The sequence below is a fragment of the Thermobia domestica genome, chromosome 16 (assembly GCF_964235325.1).
Source record: "Thermobia domestica chromosome 16, izTheDome1.hap1.1, whole genome shotgun sequence".
Classification (NCBI taxonomy): domain Eukaryota; kingdom Metazoa; phylum Arthropoda; class Insecta; order Zygentoma; family Lepismatidae; genus Thermobia; species Thermobia domestica.
In genome coordinates, this window is record NC_137469.1 from 134,384,249 (window position 1) to 134,403,277 (window position 19,029).

The following is a 19,029-nucleotide window of genomic DNA, read 5'->3' on the forward strand; positions in this document are numbered from 1 at the left end:
CAAAATAAGCACAAAATGGGGCGGCCTAACGTGTTAACTACAAACTGGCCACACACATAACAAAAACTATTTTGGTGAGTTAACACACGAACGCCGTCCTCTTGACGCCATTGTACTGATCACAAACTAAACTTCTGGTCTTAGTTGGGTATAATGCCGTTAAGATCAAACATGAAAGCACTCTTAGCAGCAAACACAACTTTGAAAGTGAAGTAGTGTTAAACCACACGTCAATATAAAAATGTACAAAACTCCCTCACTAGGTGTCAAGAACACAAGAAAGAAAGAAATGCGCGGGGGGAGGGGGGAAACGATACCGTAGTGGAAAATTCAGACTGCATTAGTTCATTGTTGTCATCAATGAGTCTGTATCCATTCTTTCTTTCTTTTGCATTCTGTTACATTTGATAACAAATATTGATAACCATTTCATGAACAAAACGAAAAAACTTGGAGAATTGTATATATATGAAGATATACATATACTGTACGTTTTAAAAAAATATACGTTGAAAATACATTCTATTTTTATACACGTTTCTAATTTACAGAGAGCAATACAAGTGTGTTGTTGACTATTGTAAATATTTATTTTTATGTCTGTGTTTGTAGTAATAAAGGCAATCGTTTTTACCCCAACTCAGGAGATCTGAAAGCATTACTATCAGGTGCAATAAACAGTGCACACAGTATACATACAAATATATTTAATTTCTCTAGAAAGAACAAAGCGATTTTTACGAAACTTTTAGGGTTTATTAAATATAAATCAAGGTATACTTAGGTATAATTTCCATGTTACTATATGTAAGGGGACAGGAGCTAGGGGAATAAAATATCTGAAAAAGGGAAATTTTTGAGGGAATTTCCCAAAAATCCCTCTGTTACGGGAAGACTGTACGTGATGGAGAGAAACCGAGTGCATATTCGAATTCAACGCAAAAAGTTCCTTTAAGATCAGGTGATTTTTCTCATGTAATAAACAAAAAGTTTAAATTTGTTTACTAGTGTTATACATATTATGATTTACAAGCATCAGTAACCTCTTCAGGTTGTTTCATATATTGCATCGTGCATTACGTGTGCTCATTTCAGGGCTCTGATTGGAACACTCTGAGCTGGAGAGAGCGGAGGCTCATTACAGTTGATTACAATGACACTTCTGTGCACGCATCCCAAAAAACAAAACACTGAATTGATCAACACCATTTTTAATATGGTGCCACCTTATGGTCCGTAGATTGTATAGTAAACATTCGCGTTTCAAAACGACACCACAATTAATCAAATATGGTTGACTAGACTTTAGTTCTGTTGGTGAATGCCAGAGAAGTATGATTAGATGTTGGGAACAAGATGGGGTTCCAAAGAGGTCCGGGGGCAAAATTCACAGAATCGACTTATATTCAACTTTGGCAGGTGTGCGTCTAATAACCTAACACTTGCTCTTACATTCATCCAGCTCAATTCAAAAGCAGCACTACACCCAGAATGCGTTTTTCGCAAACATTTTATGCGCTACATTTCCTAAAGTGCAAATATGTGCAGGTTTTCTCTTTGCATACTGTAAGAACAATGTTTCCGCTAAGACATATTAAAAAATCACAGACACATTATGCCATATTTTCTACTAAAAATGCCATTCTATCGTTTGACCATAGTTTATATGCTTTCAGTACCACAGCATTTTCCAGATATGATATTAAGTAGTACTACTACACATCACATCAAGATTCTAAATATGCAAAACGATACATATATATGAGTCGTGTCACCATGTTTACCAGCCAATGAATATTTATACGGAATGTAGGGATAGTCGCGTTCAAAAATCAACTTCCTATCTTCTGTCACTAAGCAGCGCCTCTCGGGCTTCCGCGGATAAAAATGTTTACATGTGCCATGAGCCCATTGTAAGTTGTTATCACTTCCTTTCCTGCACACTATCTTATGTGCACACTATTAAGGTTTCATTATAACAAATTACTTCGCGTCAATCTTTTACTTCATCTTTTGAGTTTTTGCCAAGAATTGCCAGTTTTGGCCCCACTGTGCCCCGTGATTAATCCCATTGTGTAGAAAAGCGTGATTAACTAAGCAAACTCATTACCATCAAAACGTCGAACACGTATTTTAGATTCGGTCATTTCTGATTTTGAAAATGCTCTTGCGTAGACTATAAGTCATTACTCGACACCTTATGTATCACATCGTCCTTGTCATTAAGAAACCATACATAATAATTTTCTTTAAGTAATAAGTAAAACTTGTTTGACTCATTTAAGCTTTTGGATTGCGAGCGAAGTGAGCAAGAAATTTTTTAAGAAATCTACGTATTTTATTGAAAATCGACAATATTGATCTAATAGGGCGCCAATACTTTCTGGGGGCGACGCGCCATTTACTCATTTCCAACATTTTTCTTTATCTTTGCTCGTTTGGCGTCCCCTTGCTATTAGCACCCGGGGCGGGCGCCCCTTCGCCCCACCGTAACTACGGCTTTTATGATATCATTCACGAATTTTTAGTAGCAGTTTCGAAGCTATATCCTCCTTCGTAATCAGAAGGTAAGTATTCATTGTTTTAGTAACTTGTGATTAGTGTGTAATTCGCAACACTAAACAATTCGAAGGTACTAATTTTGCGCAGTAATACTATATAGAGATATACGGATTTAGGAAAGATCAAAGGAAGCATTGAAATAAGAAATATTTGTGATTAACAATGAATAGTGAAGACCTGAAGTGAAACAAGGGTAAAGGGGCCAGACTACTAAATATTTTTCTAAAGCTAACAATTTTTCTTTTATCAGTTTTTCGTAAATGAAAGGAGATACTAAAACGTAACTTACCTCAATAATAGATCATGTTATTCTACACTCGAAAATATGAATCAGAAGAATTTTCAGTGTTGCCATCCACATAAATTACAGTGTGATCACAATTTGAATTACCCAAAAGTCTAGATTAAGGCAACGACTAGAAAAATGAGCTCAACGGTAAATGATGACTTATCACACTGTCTGTGTTCCTTGTTAACTACTTTTTAAATAATATTTGTATTTATTTTGTAATTACTTATTTATTTTGCAATAACGTTTGTAAGTTATTACAGATGTTACTATAGTATCAAATTATTTAGTAAATTCACTACAATACACTACAAAACAATATAATGCAATACAATAACAAGACGTTACACTACATCGTAAATCAATAATCACTCACTCATTCATTCACTTATCAGTAATGTAATCACCATCTTCGTCAATGATCGACTGCCAGTATTCAGGTAGGTCAATGCTTTCCCTGTAGAACTGATGTGGTTTGGTGTACAAGAAATGCTAAGAGAAGCTTCAATCTCTTATCCCTGAATGTTGTTATAGAGAGATCACAAATGACGGAAATCAGAAGAGGCTAGGTCTGGTGAATATGGAGGGTAACGAAGTGGTCCCAACTCAGTTCAGAAATTACATCTGTAGCCATCTTGGCCGTATGAGAGCGAGCATTATCATGGAGTAACAAAACAGGTTTACCAGGGATTTTGTTTTCAATGGCAATAGCGAGTCATGTTTGCGGTTCAATATACACAGCAGCATTGATTGTTTCATTTTTAATAGCAATTCATGGTGAATAATGCCAGTCTGGTTCCACCAAACACACAACATGTGCACTATCCTTCGCAAGAGATGTTGTAATTTTTCGATGGGCTAAGCCATTCTTTCCTCTTCTTTAAGTTCACATACAGCCACCATTTCTCGTCACCTGCAACTATGTTCCTAAGGAATAATTTGTGCTTATCACAAGGCAAACGCTAACGGACCAGCAAAGACAAACATATGGCTATGCGCTGATTTCTGTTGGTGTCGCTTAACACGTGTGGTACTTATATATTCAATTTCTGTACCTTGCCCAATTAATGCAAATGGTGCACAATGGTTGTGTGTTCGCGTTCCATAATTTGTGTCAATTCCCGTTGCTTGGTAGAATTAAATTAGGAAACTAATTTAGGCGGTTTTAATCAAAATTAGAAGGTCTTCCAAACCGTGGTTCATTACGTAAGTCGAATTTTGCTTCTCACTCATAAGTTTTTTAATCTGTCTCTTTAAAAATTCATCTGATATACATTATCTACAAAACAGGCAGTCTTCTTGAAAGTTAAATCTTAGTACAGGGTGCGGCACGTAAAACCGGCCCGTAAAGTGAACACATAAAATGAAATGTAATGTATTGAAAACACGTCTGCAACTTCTCTTACTCGCATGAACCTGTTGACTCAATCTCCTGGTTGACTTTCGAGGACTTCTTGTCATTATCTCCTCTACCTGCATCTTTAATTCAGGTGTGCAGACAGATGGTCGTCTGTTCCTGGGAGCATTTTGAACCGATCCTGTACGCCGCCATATTTCAATCAATTCCTGAATGGTGCTTTTTGCTGGCACAGAACGTCCTGAAAATTTCTCCCGAAACAAATTCTTAGTTTTCACAAAATATCCAGTGAGAATGAACCCTTCAACAATGGCAACACGCTCGAGTATCGAATACGGCATTATCACACACTGACACTCACCCGGCTTAACATAACGAGGCCTTTTTCTCAAGTGGTTTCGACAAGTTCTACTGGCTGCGGCTGCACGTGACTGCTGCAGACCACGTAAGTCGATCCGACCTCGACACGCCATCTCTTGGTAGGAAGGTAGATTATTTAAGTGTTGCCAAAAACAAAATATACCAGAATATTACGACGGGCCGGTTTTACGTGCCGCACCCTGTACTTCTGACCTAAGGGTTATCGGCGTATGTGAGGAAGTACGTTGTGATAGCAATGTTTTGCTACTTTTTGCTTTTGTGAAAACTTTTCTACATTTTTCATGAAGTGTAACACTTCTCAGTCACTTAAGTTGACATTTATTTCCATCTTATACTTTAATAGTCTACTAATGTTTCCAGTCCCTTTCCTTTTACTGTACATGTAATACCATCACCGAGAAGTCTCTTACAGATAAAACATCTTTCAGCTGACATCTTGAACATAGATGATCTAATAGACCGGATTACTTATCCTTAGTCACACCTGCAATGAATGAAAAACATGTTAATTTATATTTTATATATATAAAAAATCACTGAAACAAAATAGTATCAGAAAATTTTCGTTAAGTTTCTGATACAAGGCGATGCTGAAAAAAATGCGTACTTTGCCACGCCTATAACATTTAAATAGTGCATGCTAGAAAAAAAATTGAGAAAATTTCCTGTAAAGAATTTAATGTAGATTATTTTTTGTAATAACATGTTTTGTTCTAAAATGTTTTTCCATGCGAGATATTTACAAAAATCTAATTTTTGGCGCCATTTTTCCATGAGAGTTATGTGAATGCTCGTAATGATGATTATGTTACAATTGTTGTTTTTTTTTCTTTATCTCTTCGCTTGCACGATGAAATCATCTTAAACCTTTTCTAAACTTGCGTCTTGCACAACATTTTTCTTTATGAACCGCCATTTGATACTCCTTCTCTAACTAACACAGACTTTTTCTGCTTGCTGAGGGTCGACCTTTTCTGATTCGTTTTCATCTTACTCTTCCCAGTTCGTATTTACACAAACTAAATATTTTCTTTGTGATCTTTCTCTTCCTGTTATGAATTTTAATTTTCCTCACTCTCTTCTCTGCTCCCAATTCTATTCTTGGTATGATCATACCGCTGTAATCATCTTTCTTATACTTTCTTTGGAATCTCAGTTACCTTAACATTATCACTTATATTACTCTTTCCTTCCTAATCTTATCCATCCTAATAACACCACAAACCCATTCTAGCATTTTCATTTTAGACATATCTTGTTTCTTTTTTTGCCGATTATAGAATCCCTACGTTTCTGCTGCATACAACATTGCCGGACTCACTACAATCTTGTATGGTAGTGTTTTTACTCTGGCGCTTATCGTTTTTATCGCATACAATACCCGATATCTTCTAGTACATCAACCACGCCTTAATTCTATGACCTATTACAGCGTCCAAACTGTCATCTTTAGTCAGTATCAAACTCGGATATTTAAATAAATCCAATTTCTTTAGATTCGTTCTTTCATCTGTACGTAGGTTGTTCAATATAAGTTTCCCTAAGCTGTAAAAAAAAATATTTAAAGATATATTTCTAAACTATAAGTGCATATGTAGGAGGGTCCTTCCTCAATATCTCCACATAATCCTCATTGAGATTTAGGCATTTGTCTCACCGTTGCACCAATTTGTCCAAACCCTTTTCAAGAAATCAGGACTCTGGCTATTTAGCACTCTCTTCGCATTCTTCTTTACTTCTTCATCACCAGTTGGCAGGTGACCAGGTCGCTTATGTCAAACTTAAACTCTTCTTCAGGAAAACGCGATTCGACATAAGCGATCTTGTCTCTTCTTGACGATAACGCCCATCCTCCTCAGCACGCAAACAATACACAAAATTGAAGAATTAGGATGGGAATGGTTCCCCCATTCTCTATACAGCCTCAATTTGGCACCGAGCACCGAGTAATTTTTTCCAGTGTTAAACTCTGCATTGCAAGGTAAACGTTTCGAAACAGATGACGTGAAGCGGAATGTAAGGAGAGTTCTAAATAGCCAGAGCCCCGTTTTTTGCAAAGGGTTTGGACGAATTGGTGCAATGATGAAACAAATGCCTGAATCTCAATGGAAATTACGTGGAGAAGTAAGAAAGGATCTACCTATATATGTATGTATAGTTTAGAAATGTATCTTAAAAAAGAAATATTTAAGGGAAACTTATATATTGAACGACCCACGTACTTTTACTTCCCCTTCCCCTCCAAATAGAGCCGTCATTTAAGAAGTAATAAATTGTGTACTAATATACTAATATAAAACGTGAAACTCTTATGTCGGTGGACAATCTGGAACCCCCTTCTCCTAGCAAAATCTGAAAGAACGCTACTGCCTCTAAAGTGCAAATGTTCTATTTTCTTCCTATTAATTCTACTATTTTGTTTAGTTCTAATAAAAGTGTTAAATTCATTATTTCTAGTCTCCGAAGCGTTCCATACACCGTGAGGCAGAAAAGGGTGATGGAGCGGACAAGAAAGATGTTGAGGAAGACAAGCTGCCAGGAAAGGAAGACTTGACTTTGCCACCAACAGTTGGACGTTCTAGCGCGGCGAGGGCGTCTCAAACGTCGTCTGTTTTCTCCTTCATCGCTCCCACGTTAGAAGTAGAGCAACCCAAGGTAAGTGAAACGAAATTTTGTTTATCAATTTCTCTCTTACACAGATTAAATCAGATGAAATCATATTGAAGTTTTATTACCTCATTATTTTACTAATATCGCACATCACTTGTTTTGGCCATGCTTTGGAATATCGGTGTCACAAAAGTAGATAAACATGAATAAACATGAACGTAAAATTATCTGAATAAGTAATGAATAGTCATATATCAATCTTTTGTAACAACATTTCATTAAGTAGACAAATAGATCAGTATGATTCGATATATTAAATTCAATAGATTTTGAGCATACAAAATCAATGCATTTAAGTAAAGTGATAGTATAGTGGTTAACTCAAGCCTGTTATCAGCTGTATACAAACTCGTTGCATTTCTAGGATCTTTTTTTGAATGCAAAGTAATTCTCCAGCAACTGTGTAGAAATGAAACGTAAAAACGTTTAATAAGTTAAAGTCGCCACTCCTGTGTGTTTGGTGGACTGCTCGCAGCATCGTGCATCGGGAACTGCTACCAGCTGGTCAGAGCATCATTGTAACTATGTACTGTAAGTAGTTTAGCCTTGTTTAAGTCAAGCTCGAAACTCTGAAACTAGCACTTTTAAATCGCAAAGAGGTCCTCCTGTTACATGACAATGCGAAGCCTCACGTGGCTAGGATGACCCGGGACACCACTCTATGTCTTGGATGGGAAATACTATTGCATCCACCATACTCCTTGGACATTATACTGTCCGATTATCACCTGTTCCATTCCTTGGGCAATCACCTTAGAGGACGCCAGTTCAAATCCCTAGTAGAATTGCAAAATGCACTTGATACTTTCTTCGCCGCATGGCCCACCAAGTTCTACCGCGATGGAATCCATGGCCTTCCAGAATGTTGGCAGAAGGTGGTCGATCTTGATGGGGACTATTTTTCATCTTTCAGGTACGTCTTAGGTGACATATCGATGTTCGAAGGTGATGGGTGAAAAAGCGACAGAACTTTCTTGGTTACCTTTATATATACGGATAATTATTAACAAATTAAAGTGGCTATTCTGGCATGGTGTCAAGCTAGAGTCATTATTTTTACAGTGTTTGTACAAAAAATTATTAACAAATCAAAGATGCGATTCTAATTTCATGCCATCTAGCCTGTCATTTGTTGTTCTTTTGATCACTATGTTACTATTCATGGTCAACTATATTTCGATTTTCGTAACCACTTATAAACAATTTATGCCATACTTTATTATCCCTCGTAACAATCATATCCGTTTAATAAGAAAGATAATACTTCTTGTAAAAGTAGTTGTTTGGCAACTGTGTACAAAAGAACACCAAGAATGTTGAATTCAGTTGATTTTAGTTTAGCGTCCCTTTCAGCAGCGAGGCTATATGAGATGTGGACCTACTGATTAACGTGGAACCCGAACCACATGAGCTCCCGCCGGGAATCGAACCCGGGTCTCCCACGCCAAAGGCGCGTACGCTAACCGCTTAGCCACGAAAGAGTTCCCACCAAGAATGTGTAACTATTAGCATGACTCCTAATCATGTCAGATAGTTGATTTATCGACTCCTATTTTAACATCACTCCAAAGTGCGATGAGTTGAAGTAGCACCAGGTTTGCGTCAAAATTTAACACAACTCGTGTAACAGAGCTATTGTCTCGAATTAACAGTCATTTTTACTGTATGTAGTTAAGTTACATAAAAATAGTTATTGTGTATTTATTGTGTTTGAGATATAAAAAGGCCGTTACAACTTTTGTCTTATTTCAAAAGCAATTTCAACCCGGTAAACTAATTTAGTATACACTATAGATAATTTCTACTGTCTTCGTACGTCTTCAGCTTTGAAGTGAATACCTGTCAACAGGAGTTTAGCTACAAAGAAATTAGGGAAATCATTAGGGCGTAATAACTGACATTGGTTGACGGTGTGGCAACCAAAAGAGGAAAGATGAACACCACTTTATACGATCGGTCGCAGTGGAGCATTAGAGTACAGAGCATCGTGTTACCTAAGTTCGTAGTTATTACGATAAGTCTGTGCCAGAAGTGCGAAATAATGTTGGTCGGCATGGTAAGGTTCTGTCTCGGAATACCATATTCAGTTGCATGAAGAAGTTTGAAGAGACTGGTAGTGTGTTGGATGTTCCAACAACTGAGCGAACTCCTGAGAACGTGTAGAGACCAACATTCAAGTTTCGTCTAGACAAACGTTGCTTTCTGGCACATAGTTCCGTAATAACTACGAACTGATGTAATATGATGTTCTGTGCTTCAATGCTTCATTGCGACTGATCATATAAAGTGGCGTTCCTTCTTCTTCGGGTTCCCATCCTGCCAACCAGTGTAAGTTATTGCGCCTGCGCAATATTCAAGTTTGAAATGTGTCAGTCGGCTCGGTGCCATTCTATAGTAATACGTCTGCAGGCAAAATACATATTTGGAGTTTTGGAGAAATCCATGTAAGCTTTAAAACCTTTTTATTTTATGTACCAAATAGTTCAAATAAAAAATGAGTTGAATGACATACATGATACACATGATACACATAATTGAAAGCTACACATGATAATTTACCCTTAGGCCTAAGCATACCATTGTGTTCAGTTCAATATTATCTATCGACTGATCTCTCACTTTTGAAAAATATTTTATTTCAACAGAGAGAACTTAAAGTTGAGGAATTTATGAGTTGATAAGTGTGAACAATATCTCATTAACCATAATGTACTGATCAGGATATACGTCAGTATCAGTTTCATCTCAATTGGTACAACATCAAACTTTAAATTTACAAAAAAAAATCGCTTTCCTCAAAAACTAAGCATGAGCTTTCATACTGATGGAAAGGAGAATCAGAAAGTAAGGTAAATTTAGGAGAAAAATCGAGACAGCCACCAAAGCAAATCATATTTTTAGTTTTGTTGATTCTACCAGTCCAAACGTGGCACAGCAACTACAACGTAATATGAATTGTAATGAAATTTTTGGTTCGACGTTCCACGTTTATGCCCTTTAAGCTAAGGAAGACTATGATTAAGGCAAGTGAATGATGATGAAAGAACTTATGGAATGAGAAGGTGGGAGGAAATGGGATTACCGCAGTACCATAGGACACGATGTTGTTTACCACAAACTTATTTGGCCGGGGATTGAACCACGGATCCCAGGCACCAGAAACAAGCGCTCTAACACTGAGCCACCGTATCCCTCCAAAGCAACGCTGGGAATCCATCTACATCTTAATTAGGACTGGCTCTTTCAGGATAGGAGTCGCACTCAGGATTTAAAGAAGCGAAGATTTATCAAACCTTAAGGGATTCCCAGACACGAACATCTCAATACAACAAGTGAGCTTCGTTTCGCAGTGTGGAACTACAATACACTTCCAAACTATGCAAATACAACAGTCAAACTTGAAGTAGACGTCTATAACTACTGCTTACAATATATTGATTGATTTTTGAGTTTTACGTTCCGTTCAGCTTACAATAGAAGAATAAGATCAAAGATAGAACTTGATCTTCGAACTCCGAATTCATATTAAAAAGTTATTACCCGCTCCCGCTGTCTTTTATTGTTTATCGTCTCTGGAGATTATTATTGGAACCAGAAGTGCTAATTGATGTATATTACTTCTGGTTACAATAGAGAAACAAAATCAGAAGTGAAACATATTCTTGCGGTACTGAATTCATATCAAATAACTTCTTGTCGGGGTCCATTTTCATTTTATCTATTACTAGCTGAAATACTCATTCTTCGTATGGAGGCTGTATTTGGAAGTCAATGCCTATGGGAGTATCACTATTCATCTTAGCGACCGCGAAAATTATGGATTTGACACTAATATCGGCCATTTTGGATTATTTTTACATGTCTTGATAACCCCTTCCCCGCAGGTGAACTCGGCCCGCAGCCGAATAGGGTGAATTTGGAAGATAATGCGATCGGAGTTTCACAATTGATCTCAGTGACCGTGAAAACTAAAATTAACACTAATATATGCCATTTTTTACTACTTTTACATGCCCCGGTAAACTCCCTCCCTGAGACCTCTGGTACGAAATTTGAAAAGAAAAAAAAACGCTCCGTCTTGGTCTGTGGCCTGGACCAGGTATCCGTGACTCAAATTTGGTAACACTCGATCTACTCGTCTGCTACGAAGACCACACACAGACAGACAAACGAACTATTTTATTTATATTAGATTTATATATTTTTATTTATTTTATTTATTTATTTGCATCTATTTTATTACAAAAGACTTGCACACAATATTGTGTATAGAATGAAAGTAAAATGCAAATGTAGTAAATACAAATCTAGTAAAAAGCAATTAAAGGTTACAAGAAGAAAAAATAAAGAAAATAACTTTATAGAAGAATAACAAATAGCAAAACATCACAAAATTACACCATTTCTTCTCGATCTGGTATAGGATTGTATAATTTAAAACTGTAACAACAAAAATATATATGGAATATTCCCAAGAAGAATAGAACCAAAATTTAACTGTACCAAAATTAAATAAAATCACAATAACAAAGTGGCGAATCATGAATAGTGAACGTTAAAACTCATACAAATTTAAAACCCAAATACAATACAGATATCGTATTGTTCATTCCTCAGTGGAATAACTCAGAGATTACCTACTAGGACATATTATAAAACAATATCATTATGTATTCAAACAACACAAATTCAATATTCTACTTGTTTTATTAAACTTGAGCAAATTTCATAGCTTTCCTTACTGTGTTTAGATACACCGAATAAGGCATCACAAAATCTACATCAGCATTCATTTTCATAAGACAATTATATCTTTCACATAGTCTAATTACAGGAGAATTTGAATGAGTTACTGAATGTGTTTTTTTACAGTAAACAGAGGTCTTATTCGTGAAAACTTCCTATTGATATTAAAATACAATTTGCGAAACTCTTGCTTATTTATAATTCCATTCACAGAATTATAGAGAAAAACATGTTTCATAAATTGCCTTCTATCCCATAAAGATGTGAAATCTAAAACCTTTTAGCAGGGTTGAATACGGTACGTTTTCCTTGTATATACAATAATATCATATAGTATAAGTATTTCAAAAATTATTTTGTATTCTTTCAATTTTCCAATCGATATACTTATACGAGAGTCATTGCAGAAGTCAGGGCAACTATTTTTTTCTCGAAAATGGTAACGAATAAAAGTTCTAAAACATGCAAATGGAAGGTTAGTTCATTAAACATTACATGTAGGGAGGTGGATGAACACACACACCACCATAAAGACATAGCACGAAAGAAAAAAAAAAGTGTTTCAAATGTGTTTTACTGTCAGTTGCAACAGTACACAATAGTACAGGGCAGGAACGCGTACTGTAACATCTTAGAGTCCCTCGAAACAGTTTCCCAAAGAATCCATCACACACTACCAACGCTGTGGAAAACACCGAATATCCGTGGCTTCACCATGAGCGAATCTTCGGATCTCACGCGTCACTGCTGTGACGATATCTTCGCGTGTTCGAAAGCGTGTTCCACGCAATTCCTCTTTCAGCTTTGGTATGAGGTCATAATCGCAAGGTGATAAGTTTGACGAATATGGTAGATGCTCCAGTTCTTCCCATCCCCATCTCGCGACTGGATTCCGCACACACGCTGCCGTGTGGGCTTTCGCGTTGTCATGAAAAATTAATGCATCGTGCAGACGTTCAGGTCGTTTTTCAGAAATAGCCAGTCATAGGTGTCGTTGGAGGAAAGTGCAACAGTAATACAATGCATCCACAGTTTGTTCATGTGGAAGAAATGGCACACAATCACTCCTCTACTGCCATAGGCAAGATGACCATTAACTTGACAGGAGAGGAATTGTGACGAAATTTCTGCCTGCGTTGTGAACCTGGATGACGCCATTCTGCGAACTGATGTTTCAGTTCTGGCTCTGGCCCAAAATTCATCTATGGCGACGATTCTCGCAAACATATTGTCTCCTCCTCCGAGGTTCGATCTCGGAGGTCGCCAGAATTAACTGACTTGATTAAATGTCACAAATTGTTTACCGACTTTTAAGTAAGATGAAATTAACATTAAGAGGGCATCTGGAAGACCAAAATCTGATAACTTTTCAAGCAACATGTAATGATTTAGCTTGTCAAAAGCTATAGCAAAATTTGTATAAATGGCGTAATGCTTACTATCAAGTGATTCAGAGAGGTATTGAGTGAAATTAACTTTGATCCTATCGTATAAAATCCATGGTTATGAATTGTTCAGATCTTGCTAATCTTTCAAGCTTCAAGAAAGGATTGTGTTCTTAATATAAGATTATAGTTATAAAGCAATGATTTCATCAATATTTCGCACAACTTTTAAATGTGTGAACATATATTATGCGATCAGTGTTATAACCAGAAATCATAAATTTTCACCACTTCCGGTTTCAAAATATAGATAAAAATTTGTACAAAACTGATTCTTGGGCACTAAATCTGTGACATAAAACCGATTTTTGATATGTCCTATAGTTTTTGCTCTGTTGAAATAAGCATTGAAACCGGAAGCACTAGTAAATTAAAACCACTTCCGGTGTTGGTAGAGTATTTTGAGTGGTGATGGTATGTCCTTTCCAGGCGCCGAATCTATTGCAAAAAAGCCGCTTATTGCTGTCTTATTAGTGCTTTTGTTCTAAGGCACTCAACGCTGAAGGAAACAGTTGATTTCTACCACTTCCAGTTAGAATAGAGGATTAGAGGAGGAGATGAAACATATTTTTGGGACGCTGAATAGATTACAAAAAGCATTTTTCGACATCTATTACAGTTTTTGCTGTATGGATATCATTATTGAAATGGAAGTGTGAGTAAATTTTAACAACTTCCAGTTTTGGTAGTGTGTTTTGGGTGGTGGTGTTGTCTTGAAACGATGAGTCGGTTACAAAAGACCCCTTGTTTGCTAGCTGTTTCCGTTTTAGTTCTATGACGATCAACATTGAAACCAGAAACGGTTAATTTCTAGCATTTCCGGTTTCAATAAGGACTAACACAACAAACTAAAGAATGGAATGCATTCTCGGGTCGCTGAATCAATTGCGTAAATCTGATTTACAAATTTTACTCCATGAAAATTAGTATTGAAACTCTAAGGCTAGTAGATTTCAACTACTTCCGGTTTTGTTGAGTGGTGAAGGTTGTTTTGGTATGTTCTGGTAAAACGTTGAATCGATTGCAAAAACCGCTTGCTGATATTTATTAACATTTTTGCTCTATGGCGACCAACAATGAAACTGGAATGGTTGATGTCTAACCCTTCTGGTTTGAATAAGGGTTAGCGGAAAGAACGAAGGAATGGAAGCTGTTCTCGGGCTACTAAATCTATTGTAAAAAAAAAAAAAAATGTTTCTCAATATATTTTACCATCTTGTTCTATGGAAGCAGTAATGTGACCGGAAGCACTAGTAAATTTTAATCACTTCCGGTTTGGGTAGAGTATTGCTGGTGGTGATAGTGCGTTCTCTTAAGACGTCGAATCGATTGCAAGAAACCGTATGTCGCTATCGGTTACCGTTTTTATTCTATAGCGATAAAAGTTGAAACCGAAAATGGTTAATTTGTACTATTTCTATTTTGAGTGGGGGGGTAACAAACCAGATGAAACCTATTCTTGGGACCCTGACTCGATTAAAAAAAAAAAACGTTTCTAGGTATCTCTTACTGTTTTAGGTCTGATACTTTTCGACAGACGGACGAGCGAACGGATACAACCGTTCTATAAGACGTGCGACACTTATGCATAGCATAGTTTATAAATCTAATAATTAAAAACTCCACATCTTTTTCTTCTCACTTCTTCCTCCCCTTTTTTGAGTAAAATATTTAAAAAGAAATGGTTCAGACGTGTGTTTAATTATGTAAAATCTAAATACTAAGATTTCATTTCGCTAATCTGAAATGATTCTAAGAAATGGACTCTTTATAACAATAGAAACCCACAATTCTCCCCTTCCACGTCTAATTTTATGGTACTAGAAGTAAATATTTAAGTTATGAATAATTTCGAAAATGAGAAACTTTAAAAATGGACAATTTTGTTGTTGTGTAACTTTGAATTTTACTTTCAAGAAACACCAAAGGTAAGAAGTATGAAGATCTTGAAAAAGAAGTCAAATTTGAGATTTCAACAGATTTACATGTTTCATGGCTTCTACATGTCGAAAAGGGATTAGTCCATCTTTTTATCTCGACGAATGTACATTCACGCAGAAGTCATATTGTTCGATGTAACGAGACCAAATTTTTTCTTGGAGTTATATAAAGCTAGCAGAATGTCCGTTCTTCGCACGGGGAGAATACGTTTCATGTTGGACATCAAAGACTGGATTCAGAAGTGTTACTGTTTGTCTCAGCGTTCCAAAAAACTATGAATTCCACACTAATATCGTTAATTTTCAATCATTTTTAAATATCTCCCTTTCCTCCTCTCTTAAGTTGCACCGTCAAATGTGAAGCGATTAAAAAAATCCCAGGCCCGAACCTAATCTATGATGAAAATTTCATCAAGATCGGTCGCGTGGTTCAAGAGTTAGTAGGTCACAAACGTAGTCACTTTTATTTTTATATAGATAGACTAGCCTTTGGCTAGCTGGGGCGTTTGCCCCCAAACCACCGTGATTGCTTGGCGTACCGCTTCGCATCTCTTATAGTATATCAGCCTTTGCATCAAGAGTGATATTTTGTGCATTTGATATTAATATTTCCTGAATTCGGCAAACTGGGGACTTTGCCCCCAAACCCCCGCATTTGCTAGGCCTACGGCCTTGCACTTACACCCACAATTCTACCGAATGTCAAGTTTCTTTTCCTATTTTACCTACCTAAAAGATAAGATATTGTATTCCAAGAAAATGCTCATTTAAGTAATATGAGAATTTCTTCATCCCCTTTTAGACCCCTTAATTTAAAAAGTTCACTTTTAGCAATTTTCCTGTAGGTCAGTTCCAAAAGGCTGTCCCGGAATTTTCCTGTGGAGTAGTCCCGAAATTCTACAATCATACCAAATTTAATCATTGTAGCCCTACAGGAAGTGCCCAATAATTTGGGGTGTAGATGTCCCATATAAATAACACTGGGAAGATTTTTCAATTGCTGATAAAACAAAACTAAATTTGGATTTTTTTATTTTTGGTGACCTACTTAGGTAACGCTAATAAAAACCTACAAGCATACCCAATTTCAAATTTTTATTCCAATTCCAAGTGCCTAAAACATGAGATTTTTGTAGGTCAAAAAAAAATGTCAATTTAAATAACATGGGAATTTTCATTCTCCCTTTAGACCCCTAAAAATTAAAAAATATTCACTTTTTGTGGTACTCTTTCTGTGAGTTAGTCCTGATAAGCTACAACCATGTCAAATTTCATCTTCCCACGTCAACCGAAAGTACTGTACCTGTTATTTTATGTCAGTGAGTCAGTTCATGTAGTTTTGTATATTATTGATTGATTGAGCTTGACATTGTAGAGCGAGTAGACTCGATCTTTCTTCCTATTCCCAAAATGAGAATTGTTTACTGAAGGATGATTTTTAAAAAAGTGTTATTGTCTCTAAAACAACTCGTTTATATTTTATTAATTAGTATACCACTAACAACCCTATAATACGACACAATTCCTTTCTCCAGAAAAGTACGCCGAAAGGGTAATCTACTCTTCAGGACAAGTTTGTTCTGCGCCTATTTTAACAACTATGCTAATTGTTAAAACAAACTTAATATAGCACCTTCTGCTTATTGTTACATCCCTCCTATCACATCTGAAAAAGTACCGAGTACCCACTGGCCGAGGTTATATCCGGCGCTTGCATATAAGTCAATAAAAAATCCGAGCACGTAATGTTTAAATAGGAGTCGAACCCATGTCTCACACACCATAAGTGAAAATGCTAACCATATAACCAAGAGGAAGATCTTGTAAACCCTTAAATTTTACGTGGTGTTCGTAGCGTGAGAAAAATCAACCGTAATGTTGCCAATGGCTACTACGACTTGTTAGATCAATACAGTCACAAACCACCTGTTAGTGACCACCATTTTGTGTACTTAAGTTTTTGTGTACAAGTTTATTATTGATAACTCGTTATTTAATATATTCATAGGTCACGATGTTGAACACATATCGAATGGAAGCACACAATCCTTTCCATCCACAGCGTGTTGAAAAAATATTGCAAAGCATTTTACAAGACAAACTTGGTGATGTGAGGTATGAAGCAAGTCTATGTATGGAGTTGTGTAAACAAATTACAGCTGAGGCGAGGGTTAGAATAAAGGCATTGAAGTTTGATAGGTAAGTGGTTTCATCTGTGATAGTTATTTGTATTGAATAAATATTCATAAATTAAGTACGATTCTATTTTTGCTACTGTAATAATCTCATATTAGCAGAATGCCCGTTGTTCGCACGGGGAGAATACGTTTCATTTTGAATATAAAGGGCACTAAAACTGTCACAAATCAGCTCAAGGAGCCCAAAAACTAGGAATTCGTCACTAATATAAGTCATTTTCAACTATGTTTACGTCACCATCCCCCCTTAGGAGTACTAATGGCGGCTGAATTTGGATTTAAACGGTTGGAAGTGTCACTGTTCATCTCAGCGACCCCGAAAACTATAGATTCGACACTAATTTTGGTCGTTTTCGATTATTTTTGTATATCTTCCACCTTCCCCTCCCCTCCCCTACGTTGCACCGTGAAAGTAAAATAATAAAAACTATTCCAGGCCCGAACCTCATCTATGTTGAAAATTTGATCTAGATCGGTCAGGTTGTTCGAGAGTTATTAAGTAACAAACATAATCACTTTCATTTTTATATACAGGGTGTAACATAAATGCATGGCCAAAAGTGATGGTGTGATTCAAATAGCATTAGACGTCCACACGTTAGCATATGATTGCTGACATCAAAACGTTCCTAAACGTGTGGCAGATTCCGTTTCGTTTTCTAAAGATAAGGCGTCGAATTGTGAAGTCAATTAACGGCGACTGTGAACGTCTAGTGCTATTTGAAAACATAACACTGTACCATGTTGGCAACACTGACAATCCAATAACCTTAAATGCTCATTTGTTTCATTCTCTATGTTAGTGTAAATGTATTTGCACAGGCATAGATAATACAACTTAATTGTATTATTCCTGTAATATTGAACATTTCCATTCACTTTCCCATAGTGAGTTATTGGAGGGACTCGACATTTGAACACCCTATATCTTGGAAACGATGCGGCATCAGACCCATGTTTGTAGGAACATTTTTACTTATTGGATGTCCACAATCACCGTCACTTTTGGCCATGCATTTATGTTACACCCTGTACAATTCTGCTCAGGTAAGTAAACAAAGCATATTCTGAGGCACGATATGCAACTCCCACACTCACTTAACTGGTTAAACCGTCTGAGGGAGAAGTAATTACCTCAACACCAGCTGTTAGTTCATTTTGACTCAAAAACACCAGCTGGCCCTGATACTCTGGACACCGATCTCAATGTTTCTTTTTAGTTCAACGTCCCACGATTATGTATCGAGGTTAAGGAAGGCAATGATTAAAGCAAGTGAATGAATGATGGAAGAATTGATGGAATAATAAAGTGGGAGGAAACGGGAATACCCCGAGAAAACCCACGAACACGATGTTGTCCACCAAAATTATTTGGCCGGGGATCGAACCAAGTACCCGACGTACCAGAGGTAAGTGCTCTACAATTGAGCCACCTGCCCCG

The 19,029-nt window shown here is 36.7% G+C and overlaps 1 protein-coding gene across 1 annotated transcript in view; it reads left to right on the plus strand.

The window, feature by feature from the left end:
* The window catches only part of LOC145673432 (dynein light chain 2A), a 56,284-nt gene that overhangs the window by 2,931 nt on the left and 34,324 nt on the right, over positions 1–19,029 (plus strand). Inside the window, exons 2-3 of the mRNA XM_081743132.1 lie at positions 7,047–7,244; positions 17,399–17,589. Coding sequence (XP_081599258.1) covers positions 7,047–7,244; positions 17,399–17,589 — 389 coding nt within the window. The remainder of the gene's footprint in view (positions 1–7,046; positions 7,245–17,398; positions 17,590–19,029) is intronic.